Source organism: Monodon monoceros, unplaced genomic scaffold (assembly GCF_005190385.1).
Source record: "Monodon monoceros isolate NGI ecotype Baffin Bay Population unplaced genomic scaffold, NGI_Narwhal_1 Super_Scaffold_7, whole genome shotgun sequence".
Classification (NCBI taxonomy): Eukaryota; Metazoa; Chordata; class Mammalia; order Artiodactyla; family Monodontidae; genus Monodon; species Monodon monoceros.
Genome location: NW_021703784.1, coordinates 59,186,004 through 59,207,714, shown reverse-complemented (window position 1 = coordinate 59,207,714; position 21,711 = coordinate 59,186,004). Strand labels below are relative to the sequence as shown.

General features: G+C 47.5%; 1 protein-coding gene across 4 annotated transcripts; it reads left to right on the top strand.

Moving 5' to 3' along the window:
- The first annotated feature begins 301 nt into the window (after positions 1–301).
- On the top strand, positions 302–21,571 carry FAM160A2 (family with sequence similarity 160 member A2). 4 transcript variants are annotated; one of them, XM_029208464.1, is made up of 13 exons: positions 443–462; positions 4,571–4,733; positions 7,593–7,921; positions 8,052–8,690; positions 9,054–9,212; positions 9,405–9,491; positions 9,698–9,865; positions 13,840–13,919; positions 14,133–14,338; positions 14,727–15,506; positions 17,990–18,168; positions 18,328–18,490; positions 21,030–21,571. In XM_029208464.1, the coding sequence occupies exons 3-13, from the start codon at positions 7,784–7,786 to the stop codon at positions 21,389–21,391; spliced, it is 2,961 nt and encodes a 986-aa protein (XP_029064297.1). In that variant the 5' UTR covers positions 443–462; positions 4,571–4,733; positions 7,593–7,783; the 3' UTR covers positions 21,392–21,571. The 4 variants fall into 4 exon arrangements, 3 of the variants coding, with proteins under 3 accessions (XP_029064298.1, XP_029064296.1, XP_029064297.1); XM_029208465.1 differs by lacking the exon at positions 4,571–4,733 and having other exon boundaries at positions 302–462; positions 14,133–14,296; positions 21,030–21,563; XM_029208463.1 differs by lacking the exon at positions 4,571–4,733 and having other exon boundaries at positions 302–462; positions 21,030–21,563.
- The last annotated feature ends 140 nt before the right edge of the window (positions 21,572–21,711 follow it).

Below are 21,711 nucleotides of genomic sequence, written 5' to 3'. Positions count from 1 at the left end.
AAGTCGCGTCGCTCTTTAGGTCCCTCCTTCTGCCCTCCGGTTCGACCTTTCTTCCTCAGGCTCCGCCCCCGCCCCGCGGGCCTCCGCCTCCCCAGAGGTCTTCCCCTATGACACGCCAGAGTCCTTCAGAAGGGCGGGGTTTTCAGTGCGAGGGGGCGGAACCTGGGGGAAGAGGCGGTACTCCTTGCTTGGAATGCCGTCGGCGACCCCGCCCCTGCGCTCTGCCGTTGCCAGGAAACAAGCATCAACGCTCTGGCTTTGGCCGGGCCCAGCCAATGAGCTGGCACGCCGCTGCCCAGCGGTGCGTCGCTGGGCGGTTACGTGTGGTGCGCGGGGGCGCGGGTTGCGTGTGGCGCGGGGCGGGGCGCGGCTGGTGCGCCTGAGGAGCGATGGCGGCCTCAACTCACCTAGCACCGCGGTGGCGATCGGGCCTGCTCAGGGTCGGAGTTCTGTGACTGAACAGTAAGTGAGGGCCGGAGGGCGTGTGAGAGGGGAAGAGGGGCTGGGGAATGACGGCACTGGGTTTGGTGACTGTCCTGGTTGTGAGGGGACAGGGTGAGGGGCTGGCATGTGGTGAGGGGCCAGGTGTGAGTGTCTAAGGTAGGGGAGCAGGGCGAGAGCCTCGGGGTGAGTGGGCAAGTAAGGAGCTGGGTTGTATGAGGGGCCGGGATGCCTTCTGAGGGGCCAAGTGGAAGGGACTTGTGAACACGATTTACTGAGGAGCTGGGGCTCCTGTGGGCAGGCGTGAGGGACAACCCTGGGACCAGAGTGAGGGGCTGAGGCCTGTGCGGGGAGGGGGAATGGACAGGGCGAAGGCGGGAGCATGCGGGCTGGTGGTGAATCGGGAGGGAGTTGAGACTAGGGCATGGGGGAAGGAATGAGGGTTGTGAGACTTGGATAAAGGTGAGAGGTCGGTTCTGAGTGGAGTGTTCTGCCCAGTGAGAGCAGTAGTTTTAGACTGAGTAGGACAGCTTGGGTGGAAGTGTTGTGCTCTTGGCTCTTCTGCTGCATGGGCTCTACATATTTTGGAGGATCAAAAATGATAAGCGTCGTGGGCAGTAGTAACAATGATAATGGAAATCATTTTTTAGGCTTACTCTTCAACAGAGTCATCATTGGAATCCCTCGTTCCCTGAAGTTCCTCCTTGGGACTGCAGACTTGAAGATGGTCCCTCTCATGGAGATTTTTTGGCTATGACCGCCTATGTTTGTTGTCTTTCCACCTGCTTCTGGGCAACCTTACTCCACTGCTGCTCCTTACCTGTGCTGAGCTGTGGGGCTTTGACCGTTGCCATCTGTATTGGACTAACCACTTACAGCTGCTAATTCTACTTTCATGGAAATCATATGGTTTGTTACATACAACGCTGTATTTCAACTCCCAAACAGGATGGCTTTGCTTTCATTTTCTTACAGTTAAATTAAAAAAAAAAAAAAAAAGCGAACTTATGTACAATAAACTACTCATATTTAAAATGCACATGTTTGATGAGTTCTGACACACGTTTACATCTGTGAAACCATCACCACTTTCAAGATACTGAACATTTCTCCCACCCCCAAAAGTTTTCTCCTGTCCCTTTGCAGTTCATTCCTCGCTCCACGACATGTTATTGGGTTCACTTTATTAGCATTTTACAGGTCCCCTTTTCCCTGCCAACCCATATGCACATGGAAATTTTGAATGTTCTAGAAAGCTGGGTTGGCCCTCAGATAATGGCTCCTTTCACACCACTAAAATTTCCTCTCTATTGACAGTCTGCCACAGAGCAGATACCTCCCCCAACCTCAGGAAGAGGTAGACCTTCCCTATCCAGACCATTCTTTGGGAATTAGGGGCAGCCCAAGTCCCCATTCTGTTCTAGAGTCTGAGCCTCAGAACCAGCTGTTCTGTCCTATGGTATGTTTTCATTGCTTCTCTCTGGAGGCTGAACAGGTTTTCATGCTGGTGGAACCCTTGGCAATCTGCCCAGATGGTCAGAACCTTATAGAACTTACATGTGTAATGAAAGAGTTTAGAACAATGATTCCTGAACACTGGGCCAAGGACAGTGCCAGTCCATGATAAAAGTTTTTTATCTATTCAAGGTGGAAGGAGAGAAAGGCAACATATGGAACATGAGTTTTCCATAAAGATAAATTTATTCTTAAATTATCTTTCCTATTCTTTTGGTATTAAAGTGCTCTCTCACTGGTAAAGTAATGGTGCCAGTGGATGATGGGTTTTAAAAAACGGATCTATTTGCCAAAATAAAAAGTAACAATCCTATTTAAAAATTTTTTAAATCTATTTCTACTGGTTCATGAAATCCAGGAATTTAGGGTGATGATAGTGTGCCTGCTGAATTATGTTGAGGAAGCATCCATTTATACAGTAGAATTACTGTCTGACATCTAAATTGCATTCATGCATTACACAGCGATGTCAGGTTTTACTGGAATTACATAGATTCCTTGTGAAGTATGCAAGGGCAGGAATTCTTATTTTATAGATGGAGAATCAAATCGAAGAGCCAGAGACCACATAGTGATAAAGAGGCAAAGCTGGACCCAAAATTTGGTCTCAAGAGAGTGACAGTGACTTGGGAAAAAAAAGTTTGTAACAGAGAGTGAAGGTGATGTGGAGTAAAAAGCATGTGATATACAGGAAGGGTTGTGATGACATGGAGGACGTTATCCTGGCAAAAAAGTCTTTTCTATGATTTGTAATTGTTCTGTTTCCAAAAGAGGTTAAAGAGACTTTGAGGGTGACATGGGTTTGAAGTTTTTGTTTAATAATGTGACAAAAACATAGGAACAGGTGTACATAATACCTGGATCACATTGTGATAGTGATAGGTGAGTCAAGTCACATGTCCGATGGTTCTTAGGGACTGTCCAAATTCTTGGCTGATCTGGAGAAAGCACTGGGTTTCGTAAGCTTCCTGTTTGCTATACTGAATTCTTTGTTGAATAGTAGTGCGTTAAGTATAATGGATTTTGCTTTATGATATATATAGCTGAGTGGTAGATCTGAGGAGATGAAACATAGATGTAGATGATGATGTAGAGATAGAAACATGCTTGGGGTGCTGTGTGTAACCATCTATTCCATATCTGCTATGTGCCAGGCACTCTTATAAGTGCTGGGAGGACAAATTCATTCATTCGTGTAGTAATTCATTTATTCATTCAGCAAATACTTTAGCATATAGTCTGCCCTTGTGATGCTCACATTTTATGAGATAACAAGATAGATAAGATGTGGTCCTGTGAAGTCTCAAGGAATTTTCAATCTGGTTGGGAGAGATGGACACATGAAAAGATAATTTCAGTTGAGAGAGAGAATGTGAAATATGAAAGTATATCATAATGAGGTGATTACGTGTCTGTATATAGTCTCAGTCTCTCTCTATGTTCCAGTCATATTTACTCAGTGATCTATGGTATATCTCCACAGGTATCTCAGTTAACGTGTCCAAAACAGAACTCATTGTCTTTGCTTTGAAAGTCTGCTTTTGTACCATGTGTCATATCGCAATCCAGGCAAGGACTTCAGTGTCATCTTCCATCTTTCTGCTCCTTCACCCCCTGTATGTAGTCAGTCTCGAAAATCTTAATACATTTCCCTTTATATTATCTGTTTTCTTCATCTCCACAGCTACATCTTCACAGTTAAGGCTTTAGTTTACTACCTCCTCATCTCTCATCTGGATGTTTTTCCCCAGACAGTCTCCTGCCTTCAGACTTGCTCTTTTCTCATCCGTCCCTGGAATGGTCTTTCTAAAAATGCAAATTTGATCATGGAGCTCCTCTGCTAAAAACTTTTGGCTCTTTGTGTTCTGTAGGATAACATCCAAATTCCTTAATATGGCATCATTTGGCCTCAACTCACCTCTCCAGCCTCATCTCGGTCCACTCTCTCTCTGCTCTGTGTTCTAGCTTGAATAAATTGTTCACAGTTCCCTGACAAACATGTCACTTTTTGAGCCTTGAAATCTTTGTAATAGCTGCTTCCTCTACTAGGAATGCCTTTTCTTCTCTGCCCAGTGAACTTTCCTCATCCATTAGGATCTAGTTCAGTTTCACCTCCTCTTTGACTTCCTTGTCGCCCTTCTGCAAAAGGGTAGAGAAAGCTGTGTGTGACGTGGGGATTTACTGTTGTAAAGGGGAGTCACTATGCAATAGAGTTCATGCTGTGAGTTATGAGGGCTTTGCTGGAGTGAGGTGGGGAGATCCCTGCAAGAAGCAGAGGTAGTACTGGGGAGAGGGGAGGGAGTGAGTTAGCACCATATACTGATAACCCATTTGTCTCATACATATAGGCTGAGGGATAGACAGGCAGAGAGGATATGTCTGAGCTGAGCTCTAGATCGTAGGCTCCTATGAGGTGGGGTTTGTTTATTTGTTTTTCCCTTTTGTATTACTATGAAGTTTTAATCAGATCTTTCTACTTTTAGAATCTAGGGTAAGAACCCATCGCTGCCTCTTACGTCAGTAAGAGGAAGAGCCATTGTAGGGGGAGAGAAGCCTCAGAACTTCACTGACCTGTTCTTAGAAGGTTGTTTTGGTCTCTCTCTGTCTGCTGTAGATGTTGCAGGTGTATCCCTGCCCCCACCTTCCTCCCTCTTTGCCTCTCCCAGGGCAAAGGTTCATAAGTGAGACTGAGCCATTTCCTGCCTCGTGCCTGCTATTCCGAGATTGGTGGACACCCTTGCTGAGTGTTCCTATAAGGCTGTATTTCGGGCCCTCTGGTGAGTGCTTGACCTTGGCCATTTTGGGGGGTCTGAAAGATCATCTCCTTCTCTTTTCCTTGTGGCTGAGCCTGTAGGTAAATTTGGGAAGAGGGATCTACTTTTCTCTAGACTTTGCTGTGGGAGGAAAGGGCACAGTAATAGGGTGGTGATCCCATTCTCTTCTGTCTTGTTCTGAACTTTTCAGGGTTAACAGGGAGTGAGGGAGTCTTAGGTGGGTGACAGGAACACCAAGCTGTGGCTTTCTTTTAGATTTCTGAAGTACGTGAAGAGGGTCCAGGTTAAGTGTTAGCTTTTGGGTTCTGAGACAGTGATTTCAGTGTGGCTTTTCTCTTTGAGGTCTTTGAAAAGAAATGGGGGTGGGGTGGGCAGGGAAAGTCCTGGAGGCCAGTTCCCCTTGGGTCTGTGAGCATTGCTCTATGTTAGTCAAGGAGTGGAGCAGAAGTGGGCGCCCCAGGTACATCCCAAGGTAGAAGCTGTTTGTTAGTCTTTGGAATTGAGTTCTAGAAGCTGGAAGCAGTTTAGTTGTGGACATGTTAAGGCCTTACTTTGCTGAGACTGGATGCTTGGCCCTTCTTCAGCTCCCCTGGGGTATGAGTGTGAGGTTAGGTCTCTCTTTGCTCCACCATATGTTGCTATCTGACATATTTTTAAAGGCAAATTTGATCTTGTCATTTCCTTGTTTAAAAACCTCCTTTATTCCAGGGTGTTGATAGATAAAACCCAAAGTCCTTAGCATGATATTCAGTGATATTTATAACCTTCACCCATGTTTACCCTTCAACTTAATATTGTATCTCTCTTCTCTAAATAGTCTGAGATTAAGTCACACCAAACTTGCAACTGTTCTTCAAATTTGCTATGTTCTTTCACAGTGCCATATTTTTGAACATACTGTTTTTAATATGAAGAAGGCCTTTCCGTCTGCTTTCTTTGTGGCCAGTATCTCGTTGTTAAAGATTTAAATCAGATATCACCTCTTTTCTGGAATCCTCTTATAGTTTCCCAGGAAGATTTAGTTGCTTTCCTTAGCACCCCCATGACATTTTTGTAAGTACCTCTGTTTATAATATCTATTGGAGTTTTTGTTTATGCTCCACCAACTGTTTTTTATCCATTTTTGTATTTCCAGTGCTTACCTATTATTAGCACAGTGTCCCAGCACTTATCAGTATGATGTACACCGACTTAATCAATGAGTGAGCCCTGCCTGCTGTTTAGGACTGCTCCCACCCTTTATAAGACTGTCTTTTGAAAAAAAAAAAAAGACTGTCTTTTGTTCTCCAGAAGGTTTTCTTAAGCATAGTTGCTATCTTCCTTTAGTGTGCGCTGATAATGGTGAGAGGGAGTGTATCTGGGTAGAAGGGGTGGTGGTTAATATAACTGGAGGCCAAATGTGGGCCTGTTGCCAGGTCTCTGGGCTCCTTTAGCCTTATTGAGTGTAAAGAGGAAGGACAACTGAACCACACCTTTCCTCTGAAGTTTTTTTGTTTTTTTTCCTCTGAAGTTCTTATACTTGTGAGATATTGTTGACAGACAGTATTGTTGAGTGGGTGGTAGATGTGATGAGAAGGAACTGTGAGCCATGGCCAAGGCCAGCAGCTGTTTTGGTACTTTTCCCCATTCTCTAGTGAGGGTGTCACGTCATGTCCCCAGGAGTGAGTGTTGGATGCATCTGACAGGAGTGGGTATATGTGTGTTTATGGGAGTGTATCCTTGTGTTCTTTGCTAGAATGAAAATTCTTTTGCTGTTTTGGTTGGCTCTGAATTTTTACCTCTTAAGATTATTCAGCCAGTTAAAGGTCTATTAGTGTATTTCCTCCTGGGTGGGCTTCTAGGGAGGGACCTGTAATAGTTAGAAAAAAATGTCTTCCTCAACAGTCCCAGAGGGCCGGAGCCAGATCAAGACTGGATTTCCTGATTGTTCTTTGTTTGTTCATTCACTCATTCACTTAAGCATCCGTACATTCAGCAACTATTTATTAAGTCCCTAGGCACTGCTCCAGGTACTGGGGATACAACAGAGAAACTTGCCCTCAATGAGCTTCATTGTAGTGGGGAAGATAGACAAATAAATAGGCAAATAAATATATTTAGAAAGTAAAAAACTGCTAAGAAGAAAGGATTAGGAAGCTAGAGAGTGAAGGTGGGAAGATGTGCTATTTAGATAGAATTGTTAAGTAAGTCCTCTCTGAGGAGATGGCATTTGGAAAGAACTGAGCGATGTGAGCAATGTGAAGATCAGGAAAAGTACACTCCAGACAGAGGGAAGAGCAAGTATTCAAGAAGCCTTGTATGAATAAAGTATGAGTGAGGAGGGGTATGGTAGGAGGTTATACAGGTTAGATTATGTAATGCCCTAGAGACCAAGGTAGAGAATTTGGATTATTACCAGTGTGATAGGGAGTCATTGGAGGGTATTCAGCAGAGGAGAGATGTAGTATAATTTATGTTTTAAAACTCTGGTTGCCATGTGGGGAATAGATTCTCAGAGGGGCAAGACTGGAAGTATGAAGACCAGATCGGAAGCTATTGCAATAGTGAGACACGTTTGGAGGGTATAGATGATAGGCTGATGAACTGGATATTAGAAGTAAGGACAAGAAGAAAGAAGGATGATGCCTAGGTTTTTGGCCAGAACAAGTAGGTAAATATTGGTATCATTTATTAAGGTGGAGAAGTCTGGGGGAGTAACACAGGTTTAGTGTTGGAATGAGTTCTGTTTTAGACATGTTGAATTTAAGGTGCTGACTGTGTGTGTGAAGTTCTCAGTGGAGTGGTGGTTCTGAGTTCTTCCTGCTGGGTGGTAGAGAGAGGCAAACTTCTATTAACCTCTTCCATCCTTTCTCTTTGAATTAGATTTGTAGGTCTGGATCGGGCAGTGACCTCTGAGCTCACTACTCCAGCCTGGTATATCTTCTGGCTCCATGGACAGTTACTGGCTCCTACAGACCGGATGAAGCAGACTAGAGACACAAGTAGAGAAAGCCTCCGGCTGGCAAATTCTCAGAGTGTGGCCCTCTGGCCACTGGCCCTGCCCGGCCTACCTCATGGAGAGGATGAACTGGCTGAGCAGACTGGCCTCCCGGGGCCCTGGGCATCGTGTACCACAAGGGGCCAGTCTGCAAACTCCTGTCATGGCTGACCCTGAGACCTGCCTCATGGTCTTCAAGAATCACTGGTCCCAGGTAGGAGACTATATGCTAAAGGTCCCAGTCTGCTGGCTGCCCAAGTCCTAACATTCTTTGTTCTCTCACCTTGCCATCTAGTCACCTGATCATCTTAAATTTTTTTCTCTTATCTGTCCTGATTCCCCAGGTGGTGCGAATTCTGGAGCGGGAAGGCCCTAGGGCAGCTCCTGGGGGAGCCGACGATCTCAGTGCTGTGTGCAACCACACTTACCAGATGCTGACACTGCTGGCGGAGGATCATGCGGTGCCCTCGGCTCCCACGGCTCCTGGGCCCCTGCTGGAGTTTGCTCTGCGCGAGGATCTGCTAACCCGTGTGTTGACGTGGCAGCTTCAGTGGGATGAGCTTGGGGATGGGGTTGAGGAACGGCGGGCTGAGCAACTGAAACTATTTGAGATGCTAGTGAGCGAAGCTCGCCAGCCACTGTTGCGGCATAGTCCCGTTCGTGAGGCTCTGCTGATCTTGCTGGATGCCTGTGGCCGCCCTGTGCCCAGTAGCCCAGCACTGGATGAAGGCCTGGTGCTACTTCTCAGCCAGCTGTGCGTGTGTCTGGCCCGGGAGCCTTCATTGCTCGAGTTCTTCCTGCAGCCACCTCCTGAGCCCGGAGCTGCTCCCCGTCTTCTCCTCTTTTCTCGCCTTGTACCTTTTGTCCATCGAGAGGGCACCCTGGGCCAACAGGCCCGTGATGCCCTACTCCTGCTCATGGCTCTATCAGCTGGAAGTCCCACTGTGGGCCGCTACATCGCAGATCACTCTTACTTCTGCCCGGTCAGCACCTCCTGGGATGGGGGGTAGGGTATGGTGTAGGCACGGGAGAGCACCTTCCTGTCCAGGAGTTGTGGAGGGACTATGTACCAGGGCCCTCTCCTTCAGGAAGCAGCCCCCCCGGGCTTGAAAGCAGCACCTGGAGTTGGGGTGGGGATGAAACATGGGCTTAGGTGGATAAGGCAAGTATGAAGGCTCTTCACGGGCCAGTGTTCCAGGTGATGTGCTGGCACGTTGGGTGACTAAATATGTGCTCTGGTAATAGCTCTAACCCTACTCGCATAAAAGCTCTGGGTTAATAGTTCCCTGTTCCCCTTTTCGTATCGTCTGAGTCTTTGGTAACCTGTCCTTGGGGCTGGCCCCCAGGTGCTGGCCACAGGGCTGAGTGCCCTGTACTCTTCACTGCCCCGAAAGATTGAAGTTCCAGGAGATGATTGGCACTGCCTGCGACGGGAAGACTGGCTGGGGGTGCCAGCCCTTGCTCTCTTCATGAGTTCCCTAGAGTTCTGCAACGCAGTCATTCAGGTGGGACTGGGGTTCCCAGGAGGTCTGGCCTTTGGTCATTCTGGGGAGATGGGGTGGGAGGGGGTGCATTCCCTGGAGTTCTGGTTTTCTTTCAGCTTGGGGGTAGGGTGCCTATTTGTATTTACCATTCTGCTCCCTTCCTGACAATGGCCCCCTTCAAAATCCTCCGTCCTGTGTCTTGCACCCTTACAGGTGGCTCACCCTCTAGTGCAAAAGCAGCTGGTAGATTATATCCATAATGGGTTCCTGGTGCCTGTCATGGGCCCTGCCCTGCATAAGGTGAGAGTCATGGGTGGCAAGGCAGATTAAGGGATTAGGTTGAGGGGTGGTAACCTCAATGCCAGGACCAATGTGGGTGGCAGTGGGCTGGGTACTCCTCCCTTTTTCCCTCTCTGCTCCTGGTACCTCCTTAGAACTTAGGGAAAATGGCTTAGCATATGTGCGGGGAAGCCCTAAATTTCCAAACTTTCCCTTTCTTTGTCCAGACCTCTGTGGAGGAGATGATTGCCAGTACCGCTTATCTGGAACTTTTCCTACGGAGTATTTCAGAGCCTGCCTTGCTCCGTACCTTCCTGCGATTCCTGCTATTACACCGGCATGACACCCACACCATCCTTGACACCCTTGTTGCCCGTATTGGCAGCAACTCCCGGGTATGGCCCCTACCTCTGTCCTGGCTTACCTGGGTGAGCCATCTTCTCTCTCCGACCTTTGTTCTGGGAGGGTGTTCCTGCCCTTCTTTGGCCTTTGTCTCCAGCAATCACTTCAAAGTTAGGTGGCATTTTCTTTCTAGTATTAAACTTTTAACTGTTTTGGGTACAATTTTAATGTGGCCTCCTGCTTTTGTAATATACAAATCTAGGACACAGTTACCTTTTCTGGATGACTTCGGCTGCTCGTCACGGCTATAGGTGTTGCCATTGTGTGACACTTGTTATGTAGCGTTGACCTGAGGTTCTCTTCAGCTGTGTAGCGCTTTGTGACTTGCTCTGGGTGACTTGAGATCACTTCTTCAGGCTTTGTGTCCGCTTTGATAGGTGATCCAGCTGCTACTAGTACGTTTACCTTTTCTTCCCTCTGGATTTGCTGTAGAGTTATAGAACTTGGGGCACCCATTTGCCCGCCTACCTACTTACGTTCCTTCTTTCTGAACATTTTGATTGAATGTTCACTGTATGTCATACTGTTCTCTGGTACTGAGGATATAATGGTAAGCAGTGGTTGCTGACTTCATGGAGCTTCCTTCGTAGAGGAGGTAGACAAGTAAACACATAACCAAAATAATTGAAAATTGAGGTCATTGTTATAAAAAACCCAACAGGGTGCTTAGAAAACAGTAGAGTGGTCAAAAAAACCATTCTGGTGACATTGAGTTGAGACCTAAAGGTCATGAGGTCATGAGGGAGTTACCCTATTGAAGATCAAGTGGAAGAACAGTCTAGGCAGAGGGAGCAATGTATGCAAAGTACATAAGTGGGGAACAGGAAATGAAATGTATTTGAGGAAATGAAAGACCAGTGTGACTGGAGGTATAGTGAGCAAAGGGGAGAAGGGAAGGAGAGGTGGGTGAGTTCAGATCATGTGTGGCCTTGTAGACCATGGTAAGAAGTTTAGATTTTAACCAATAGAAATGTATATAAAATAGGAGTAAATTGTTTCTAAGTCATAAAGACCCGAAGTCTTTCTGGGGGAGTAAAGCATTAGTTTAGCCATGGACTTTATGGCATTTATTTTGGCTCCATCAACCATTTTTGTTTCCTTCTTTTATTATAAATAATTGAAGTTCTCTGGGTCCTTGTGTTTAAAATAGAAGTTCTTAGATCACTAAAGGTTCTAGAAAACTGTTCTAGATAACTGAGGTACCTGGTAGTAGGGTTCCAGGTAAGTAAGGTTCCTGGATAGCTATGTTTTGTATAGTTGAGGTTTCTGAAGCTACGTTAGGGTGTATATGAGATATTCTAGACTGACTCTGATTTGACCAGTGTTTCTGAACCAAGTGTACACTTTAGAATTTGAAAATGACAGTAACCGTAACAACAGATTCTAGGTTCTGCCTTAGATTTCTTGAGTTATAATCTTTGGGAGTAGGCCCAAGGCATGTGTACTTTTCTAATACTCCAAAATGTAATTATGATACATGCCTTGGGTTAAGAATTATTGTCATAAACTGATAGGGAAGAGATGTCAAAGCTTTAATTTTACAAAGGCATTGAAAAAGTTTTATTTCTCATTATGCTGAAGCTCGACCAAGGTCTTAAATCTGTTTGGCCTCATGGAATGTCCTGTTCATGTTTTGGGAATGTTGATTTCCTTCCTAGGATTTGATTTTTCTTCCTGTATTGGGCTCTGTCCGTCTTGCTTTTGTCTTAATCTTATCCTAACTTCTTTGATTCTCCCTCAGTGTCTTTAGTCTTCAGCATATATTTCTGTTAGTCTTTCATTTGGTTCCCTGGTCTCAGGAGCCTTTCATGGTTTTGGGGTATTTATTCTTGGCTCTCAGTTCTTGGAGGAACCAAATCTTTTCTGATTTTAGGATGCCCATGTTAAACATGCAGGTGCTTTCCTTTCCCCTGTTTAGCCCTTTTAAGCTTGATTCTGTTGGCCTGACTTTGTAACTGCTATAGTCCGACTTTTGTGGCTTAACGTGAATCATGCTGGCTAGCTAGCCTGAGTATCTGTATTAGTTTCCTATTGCTGTCATAACAAATTACCACAAACATAGTGGCTTAAAGCAACACAAATTTATTATCTTACAGTTCTGTAGGTCATGTATCTGACACGGACCTCACCCCACTAAAATCAAAGCATCAGCGGGGCTGCATCCTTTCTGGAGGCCCTAGGAGAAAATCCGCTTCCTTGCTCATTGGGATCATTGGTCGAATTTACTTAATTGTAATTATAGGACTGAGACTCCTGTTTTCTTGCTGGCTGTCAGCTGAGGACCATTCCCATCTTCTAGAGACCAACTAAATCCTTGGCTTGTGATCCCTTGTTCCATCTTCAAAGCCATCAGTGGTGGATCGAGTCCCTTTCGTGCTTCAGATCTCTCTTCTTTTTGACCCAGCTAGGAAAGGTTCTTGGCTTTTAAAGACTCGTGTGATTTGAGTGGGCCTATCTGGATAATCCAGGCTACTCTTCCCATCTTAAATTTTTTAATAACCTTAATCATACCTGCAAAGTCCCTTCTGCCATGGAAGGTAACTTACAGGTTCTGGAGATTAGGACCTGGACATCTTTGAGGGGCCATTTTTTCTACCTACCACACAATCTTTCAGTGAGTCTGAATGTTTTCATTGCTAGTTAAAATGGTCATTTAGGATAAACATCCATGCTGTCTAAAATGGGAACTGCTATCTTATCTCTTTCCCACCATGACTGGCTTTTGTTTGGTTTTGTTTTGTTTTTTCTTAAATGTATGTATGTATGTATGTATTCATTTATTTATTTATGGCTGTGTTGGGTCTTCATTGCTGTGCCTGGGCTTTCTCTAGGGGTGAGCGAGGGCTACCCTTCGTTGCGGTGCACGGGCTTCTCATTGTGGTGGCTTCTTTTGTTGTGGAGCATGGGTTCTAGGCACGCAGGTTTCAGTAGTTGTGGCACGTGGGCTCAGTAGTTGTGGCTTGCGGGCTCTAGAGCGCAGGCTCAGTAGTTGTGGCGCATGAGCTTAGCTGCTCCACGGCATGTGAGATCTTCCCGGACCAGGGATCGAACCCGTGTCCCCTGCACAGGCAGGCAGATTCTTAACCACTGCGCCACCAGGGAAGTCCCATGATTGGCTTGTAATTCCCCCACAGTCATTTAGTTAATGATGAGCACCTAGACTGTGCAGGTAGTGCCCTGGACTAAGACCCAATAGTTGTCTTCAGGGTGCTCAAGGTATACTTGCCATAAGGGAAGTATAGAGAAAGTGCTTCGGGGATTCATAGGAGTGAGGGAGTGCTTACATGTGTCTCTTCTCTTCATCTAGCCAGAGGTGAACCACCCTTTTTACTTTTCTAAAACAAAAGTTTCCCTTGTTCTGGACCCACCTATTTTTTCCTTTTCCTGTCAGCTGCCCTTGAACTTTCTTTATCCTACCTTCTGATAGAGACACTGGGGTTGAAGAGGTGACTCAGACTCCTTGTTCACAGCCCCACCCACTTCCCAGCTGGGATTCTTCCAGGTTCCCTCTGGTTTTTTGTTGGTAGGCGTTCAGTTACTATGCTGCTATAGTCTGTTGACAGGCATTCCCTTAGTTATCACGTTGCTGTTGTCTCCTGTTAGTCATTCACTCAGTCCCAGTATTTCCTGGGGTCTCTTCATGGGTATTCATTCCATTTAAGTATTGCTGGTATCTCTGCTGCCAGGTATATATATATATCCAGAGAGTTTGCTGACATGTGTATGGTCTATAGAAATACATTAAATCTGACATGTGGTTCGTTCCTATCTGTGAATAATGAAGTCTTGACCACAAAGATCATGTGATCATTTATTTAATATTTGAATGATTGTTTTGTGCCAGGCCCTGTGCCATCATTGCTCCAGGAGAGGTTGGTTGGGCCTGGGGTTGGGGAGGTTTCCATTTGGTAAACATCTTGGAGGGTAGAGAGCTCTTATGGTGACTCCCCGTCCCCCCCCCCCCCAGCTCTGCATGGTCTCTCTGAGTCTCTTCAGGACCCTACTGAACCTCAGCTGTGAGGATGTCCTGCTGCAGCTGGTTCTCAGGTACCTGTGGGGGCAGGGCTGAGGGATGGCTGATCCTGAACCCTCCGGGCCCTCAGGGCCTTGTGCATTGCTGGGGTGATGGGTTGCATTGGGGTTGCTTGTGTGTGTGTCCTCTCGAAGCCTGGCTTAGCCATATAGTTCCACTGATGTTCTCCCAAGCCCTGTCCTTCCTTCCTGATCTATCCTGTGTCCCTTTTCTGCTGTCTTTCCCAGGTATCTTGTCCCGTGTAACCATGTGATGCTGAGCCAGAAGCCAGCTGTGCGCGATGTGGACCTATATGGACGAGCAGCAGACAAGTTTCTCTCCTTAATCCCACGCTGTTGTCGGCACCGTGCCTCTAGCCCACCTCGTCCAGAGCATGCCTCGTGGGCACGAGGTGGGCCTAGCAGAGAGGCAGGGAGAAGGGAGGACACGACGGGTATGGCCCGGGTTCTGGGGGAGCCTAGCAAGAAGGTGGGAGGAGGGAGGTGGCCGTGAGTGGCATTCCATCTTTGGGGAGGTTGATGAGGGGTGTTGTAGGGTGGATCCTTAACTCCACCAAAGAAATTTAGCTTCTGAGCAAAGCTGTTCCTTTTCTTCACTCCCGTTGTACTCTTCTATTTCCGTTGTTTTTGTGGTGTCGGTGGTAATGAGGAGGGGGTGGTGGATGAGGAAAAGCTTAATTTGAGGAGTGGAGAGTCAGCTGTCTGAATCAGTCCCATGTTTCTTCTGCTTCATTGCCTTCTCTCTTAGTTACCCAAGGTGTCTCATCCTTCCTCCTGCACCTCTGGCTCTTTGATCTCTCTTATGTGTTTTCCCCTCTGCAGGCCCTGGAAGCCCAAGCGTTGACTCCTCTTCTGTGGTGACGGTACCCCGGGCCTCCACGCCGTCTCGTCTGGCCCTCTTTCTGCGACAGCAGAGCCTGGGTGGCTCCGAGTCCCCAGCCCCAGCTCCTCGCTCACCGGGGCTTGCTGCATCCCCAGCCTCCAGCCCTGGCCGACGGCCCAGCCCTGTGGAGGAGCCCGGTGAGCTGGAAGACAATTACCTGGAGTATCTGCGTGAGGCGCGCCTTGGTGTGGACCGCTGTGTCCAAGCCTGCCGTACCTGGTCTGCCCCCTATGATGGCGAGCGGCCCCCTCCTGAGCCCAGTCCTGTTGGCTCCCGGACTAAGAAACGCAGCCTACTGCCTGAGGAGGGCAGGGGCCATGCAGGGGAAGGGGAGGTGGAGGAGCTGGGGAGGGGGGCGCTGGCTCTGGGTGTGAGGGAGGGCCCTGGCCACCTGCGCCCTCCCCAGCTCAATGGGGTGCCAGGACCATGGCCTGAGGGGGCCAAGAAGGTTCGTCGGGTGCCACAGGAGGGAGCTGGGGAACTACTAGAGGGCACCTCCGAGGGCGTGGCAGGACTAGAGAGCTTTGGGCAGGAGCTCCGGGAGCTGGAGGTGGCGTTGAGCAATGGGGGCGCTGGCTCAGAGCCCCCTCTAGAGCCTTCACTACCTCTTGAGGAGGAGGAGGCCTACGAAAGCTTCACCTGTGCCCCTGAGCCCCCTGGCCCCTTCCTCAGCAGCCCTTTGCGGACTCTCAACCAGCTGCCAAGCCAGCCCTTCACTGGTAAGCTACTTAGCCTAGGTCTTCTCCTTTGTGTACTCTTTGCATGTTCTCGACATGTTTGTGCTGGTTTCTGAGACTTCTTGCCCATGTCATTCCTGTGTACTTGCCTAGCTCCTCATCCATTTTGCCTGGGTCCCCTCCAGATACATATCATGTCATACTTGTGTCTCAGTGTCTGTCTGTAGTCTTCCATGCTTGTGCTGGTTTGAGTATTGACTTATGTCTGAGTCTTGTATGTCTGTCCTTTTTGCATGTTCCTCCTCTTCCTCAGTCTGGCCATTTTCTGGGATGTGTGATTAGGATATTCTGTGTTTGGTGTTTCCTGGTGAATCACAGCAATCCATCTGAACCATGTGGAAGACATACGTGCTGTCCTGTATGTGAGGCACCTATAAATCATGCTGTTCCATGTTGTTCCCACCAATATATCTGTCTGGGTGTTGGGTCTCTTGTCAGCTCTTCTGTGGCCCAGGGTCAGCTCTCTGGTATACTTCTCTTCTTCAGCCCTGGCCTCCTTTCTCCCAGCCTCCTTAGAGAAGGGCTCAGTTTCAAGTTTCTCCTGTTCCCCATCCTTGCACCTTGTTGGTTGCCCTGACTGCTCAGTAAGACTTTCTAAGGGTTTATGGTTAGTGGTAAGAACTGAAGCAGATAGAGTGAAATAACTTGTCTCTGGGTAAATTAGATCAGTGAAATACCTCTATCAGGGCAAATGACAAAGCATGGCCCTGAGTCCCCTGGCTAAGTTCTTTTGGTCTCTCCAAAAGACCTTGGAGCTAGATCTGGCCTGAGTGGCTGGGCTAACTCCTCTTTGTTTTCGTTTGAGAGCCAGCTTTACCCAGCCCAACCCTCATCTGGCTCTTGTCCCTACTCTACACCCCATGCTGGGGATTGGTGGGGAGGCACTTCTGGGAAGCTGTATAGTGCTTTGGACTAGACATACCTTGAGTTAGCATTCCATCTATGTCTTTGTTGCATGTAAATCACTTACTATGATGCTGGTACATTGTGAGAACTCAGCATGTGGTAGTTTAGGATTATCATCTCTTGGGTGCATGGCGGATACAAGTTGACCAAGGTACCCGCATATCTTCCTGTTGTTTGTAGTCAAGTTATCATGCATTGATCAGTACATGCCCTAACTGGGCCTTGCACAGCATCAGGCCTTTTGCTCTGGAGTAATGACAACTCTCTTGCAGACTACAGAAAATATGTCTTTTCATTTATTTAGGCTTTGCTCTGCTCTTTCCTTCTCTAGACCACTAGAAGGTGGTATGCAGGTTTTACCACTTTCTTGAAGCGTTATTTGAAGTTCTGTCCTTTTTCTTCTTCTAAACTCATCTGAGCTTTTTCTCTTGCAGAAAAGTCCCTGTAGATGAGAAGGACAAAGTTATGGGATATCTTAGGACCCTGCTAAGCTAGAGTTGTTTTAGAGCTAAGGCTAGTCATGTGCATGTGGAGTAAGAATGTTCTAGGATCTTTCTCAGGATTCAGTGTCTCTTGCCCTTCATTGTTCTCCTGCCTCAAGTCTTAGTGCAGTTCCTAGGCACACTCCCTCTCCCTGACAAATCCCTGACCAGACAGACTGTGATGGTTCTACAGTCCTAGTGTTGGTTATCTGGCTCAGTTGAGGCCAGTTCTCCCGGAAGATCATTCTAATCCCTTCTGCCATCCTCTTTTCCACCAAAGAGTCTGTCCTGAATCAGTTTTCTCTGGCCCTGAACTAAGCTCTTTTTTCCCTACAGATTCTATTTCACCACCATGGTTCCCCGCTCCTGAACAGACCTGATTTCTTTTTTGGTTCTCCAAAGATTCCTCCCCTAACTTTAAGTTGACCAATCTAGTCACCGTCTTTGCCTTCACTATGCTTTCTTCTTGCTTTATTTCTGACTCAGGTCTAGTGTTATCCACTGTCTTGTATGTAACCTGATTTCTTCTTTTGGTCTAATCACTTTCTCACTTGTTCTTTCTTCAGTTGTCCTCTTGGGTGAAGCTTTTTAAAAAACTGAGAAATATTACATAGCTTATGGTTATTATTGAATACTTATAATTTGCTAGACTTTGTCCTAAATGCTGTGTATCAGTATCTCTTTGATCCTCTTAATAACCTTATGAGGTGGGTGTATTTTCTTATTTTACCAAGTAGGAAACTATGCTTGGAGAGTTTTGATTCATCCAGTAACTTAACTAGTAAATGGTAAAGCTAAAATTTGAACCAAGTCTGTCTGATTCCAGAGCCTGTGGTCTGGCCCTTCAGCTAGAATGTGTATAAAGCTGGCATCTGGACCTCTTGTGGGTCCATGTGGTGTCTGCCATTTTATCTCCTCCAGAATAGGTGGTCACAGGATATTTAAACATGCAAATCATTTTCTGACACAAATAATTTTCATCTAGTGGTGGTGGGGGGTTTCATTTTGGGGAGGAATGCGTGTGATGTGCATTGTGTTTAGGCCTTGTATCCTTGTGCCCACCCCCCCCCACCCCAGGCCCCTTCATGGCTGTGCTCTTTGCCAAACTCGAGAACATGCTGCAGAACTCCGTCTATGTCAACTTCCTGCTGACGGGGCTGGTGGCCCAGCTGGCCTGTCACCCCCAGCCCCTGCTCCGCTCTTTCCTGCTCAACACCAACATGGTCTTCCAGCCCAGTGTCAAGTCCCTGCTGCAGGTGTGCGATGCATGCATGCATGGGTGCGTCTAGGCTCCATGGTGGGCCAGGCCCACAGCTGGAGTGGCCCTGGGGGGGCTGGGAATAGGCCCAACGGGGCTAGAAAGGACTATGTCAGTCTAGAGCCACCCAGAAATGTCATGAAGTTGTGCTTCATAGGTGCTGGGCTCTGTGAAGAATAAGATTGAGAGCTTTGCAGCCTCCCAGGAGGACTTCCCAGCACTGCTATCCAAAGCCAAGAAGTACCTCATTGCCCGTGGCAAGTTGGACTGGACGGAGGGCCCTGCGGCAGGATCTGCCCCCCGCCGGTCTGATTCCCTAGGTGAGGCCTACACTGCCACCACCTCCCTGTCCTCCCTAGGCAATTAATTAGCTCAGGTTAACTGAGTTTCTTATTAAGGTTGAAGCCTAGCACTGGGAACTAGGGAGTTGCAGAGAGTAGAGTCTTGATTTTGTCCTCAGGTTTCTGGGCAGAGGAAAAACATAGTTCTGTCCACTGAGAGCCAAACCAGCAGTACCAGCAAAAACTACTCTAGAAGTTGGGGACGGGCAAGGGGACAGAAGAATCTCTAGGTTGAGATATTGTTAAAGCTTGGTAAAGGACATGGCATTTGACGTGGGCCTTGAGAGATGGGTAGGACTTGGGTAGGCAAAGGAGTGGGATGGCTTTATTCTTTTGCTCAGGGGACAGCATGAATTGTTTAGTTGGAGCAGGGCATTTGGAAGTTGGTGGAACAGTTGGTAGTAAGGTTGGAAAGATCTGGTCAGAGCAGAAGGTTCTCAGCATAGAAGTTGGGCTAGGCAGAGGTTGTAAACTTTTAGGCAGTGAGAAACCATTGGAGGTTCTTAGATCTGGGAATGGAGAGATAAGTGTGTTAGTTCATGTGCTAGTTGCACTGGAGCTAGGAGAAAATGAAGTCAGAAGAGCAATTGGGAGGCTTATGCCATAATGCAGATGTGACCTGTGAGGCTTGAATTAGAATAGTGGAAATAGAAAGGAAGAATTTGAAAAGGTGGAAATGGGAAGGAAGTACTGGCAGAGTTTGGTGAGTGGTTGTGGGGTATAAGGAAGAAGGAAGAGTTAAATATGACCATGATATTCTAAATTTAGATCTTTCATCAACAAGTATCTGAGTGCTTGCCATATGTGCTAGGTGTTGTCTGTGATACAGGGGACTCAGGGAGGTACAAGATGTGATCTTTGCTTTCAAAAAGCTGATAGTCTAGTTAGTGACTAGAGGATTGTCATAACTGAGGGAGCAAGGTCCTGAAGGTGGTGGAAGTAAGTGGGATCCAGAGCACAGGAAAGTTTTTTTCCCCCTTTGAGGCAAATGAGGAGAGATCAAAGGAGGAAATGGTATGTACAAGTGGAGTTTTGAGGTGTGGAGGGAAATTTTAGGCAGTTGTAGTCATCCTTTATTTGCTAATTGAAGTAGGAGGCAAAATAATATGCTGAGCAAGAGAGCAGAGGTGAGATGGGGGCTTAAGGAGGAAAGTGTATAGGTTGGGAAGAGAGTACCAGAAGGGTTATTAGATAGCTGTGAAGGCCCAGCTGAAGTTCCTTAGCATGATTTCCTCATGGTCCAGTACCAGGAATTATTTCTTGCTTCCACGGTCCTGGTACTATGTTCACTGTGGAGGGCCCAGGGATATAGAGGTAAATAAGACAGAGTCCAAGCCCTTAAACTCACAGATTAATGTATGAGGTAGAAGACATGAGAACAAGTTATTAAAATGCAATGTGATAGAGCAGTGAAATGGGAAGTTAGTGGAGGGCAAATTAGAGGAGAGGTAGGGATGGGGAAATTAGGCCAAGGATGAAAACATTGAGGAAAGCAAAATTAAGGCAGAAGGGGCTACAGAGGCATGAAAGGAGCCTGGAGGGTTCCAGGAGGAGCACATAGGTGTGGATGCCAAAGCAGGGAGAGTTTCTAGAAGAGGTGGGAGTAAGTGTGTAGAGAGTTTCTAGAAGAGGTGCGAGGAAGTGTGTGAACCTGGTTGTAAAGGACTCTGAACGCCAAATCTAATATATCTGTTTAGCATATCTCCGTAGCCATTATTAGAGGTCGAGAATGGGAATGGTATCATGATCTAGAGACTAGATCCCTAGAGTCTAGGCCCTAGGTTCTGGACAGGGCCAAGAACAGATCCAGAGCCAGAAGTCTAGGAGGAAGGAAATTAGAGAAGAGAAGGCAGTATTTTAAATGGTTCATTTGAGTCTAAGCTGACATGAAGTTGTCTGGCCACAACCAGTGGGAGGGTGGCTTTGGTGGATGTAGGAGAGGGATTGGTGGAAGGCCAAGTGGTGGCACAGGAGAGCAGAACTTGGAGGGACAGTGGTGTGTGACAGATCTGATAAAGTCACTGAACTATGACTGCATATGTAGCACCTGTGGGTATTGAAGGAGCAGGGGTGTGGGTGAGGTGTTACAGATAGGAAGGGGAAGGAGGAAATGTCTAGAGGATTGACCCATCTAGTATAGGAGGGTGCTGGGCAGCAAGAATAAGGGCATGTTACAGACTGAGGAGAAAGAGCTTGGTGATGGTAGAAGAGTGATTGGAAAGGGAGGCGCAGTAAGAGAACCTCTCAAGGTGAAGGGGCCTGGAGGAGGGAGGGGTCTTGTCTGGGATTGAAGTATCTGAAGGGTTGACTGCCTAAAGACTGAGCATGATGGTTGGCTGTTGGGGAGGTTGGGTAGAGGGAAGGAGGCTGGGCAGGCAGCACCTTGGTGTTAAGAGTTCTAGTGGAGAGGTCCATGCCCCTGGGGGAGTGGGGGTGCGTGGGGAGGGGAATCTCCTCTCCCAGGCCAGGGAACTTTGCCTGACGCCAGCAGCTTCACGACACTCCTGTTTGTTCCCAGTGAAGAGCCGGAGGCCATCCTTGGGAGAGTTGCTCCTGCGGCATGCACACAGTCCAACCAGGGCTCGGCAGGCGGCACAGATGGTTCTTCAGCCTGGGAGAGACGGCACAGGACTTGGCCTAGGTGGGGGCTCCCCTGGGGCATCAACATCGGTCCTACCCCCCCGGGGTGGGGCCCCTGACCGCCAAGGTGAGGCTCTGCGAGTCAAGAATGCTGTCTACTGTGCAGTCATTTTCCCTGAGTTTCTCAAGGAGTTGGCTGCCATCTCCCAGGCCCACGCTGTCACCTCGCCTTTCTTGTTGGATACTTCAGAGGAGGGATCTGGCCCTCCCATCTCAGGCTTTGGGCCCCTCAATCCTTAACTTTCTTCCATGGACAATCAGGGCCTTGAGTGGCCTGTGCTGGGGCCAGGGTGTAGGCTCCTTTTTATGTTTGGAGGCAGTGGCAAGAGGACTTTTTAATTTATTTCCAATGAATGTTTTCTGGAGAACTTGTTGCAATATGTATAAAAGGGAAATCTCTATTCTGTGCTCATTCTTCTTTCCCACCCTTTTTCTGTAGGGCTGGGGCCCCAAGAAAGTTGTACATGGATGGGGAAGTGGTCAGGGTGTTTCCTCTCTGGCGAGGACATGATGCCAAGGTTTTGAGGTACTTCTTATGCCTTTCGAGGGTGAGGGGACAT

Bases quoted from the DNA above. Each gene is read 5' to 3' on its own strand.
- FAM160A2 (XM_029208464.1), top strand. From the start codon at position 7,784: ATGGAGAGGATGAACTGGCTGAGCAGACTGGCCTCCCGGGGCCCTGGG. The intron at 7,922-8,051 runs GTAGGAGACTAT...CTGATTCCCCAG, and splicing joins TCAAGAATCACTGGTCCCAG to GTGGTGCGAATTCTGGAGCG. The intron at 18,491-21,029 runs GTGAGGCCTACA...GTTTGTTCCCAG, and splicing joins CCGCCGGTCTGATTCCCTAG to TGAAGAGCCGGAGGCCATCC.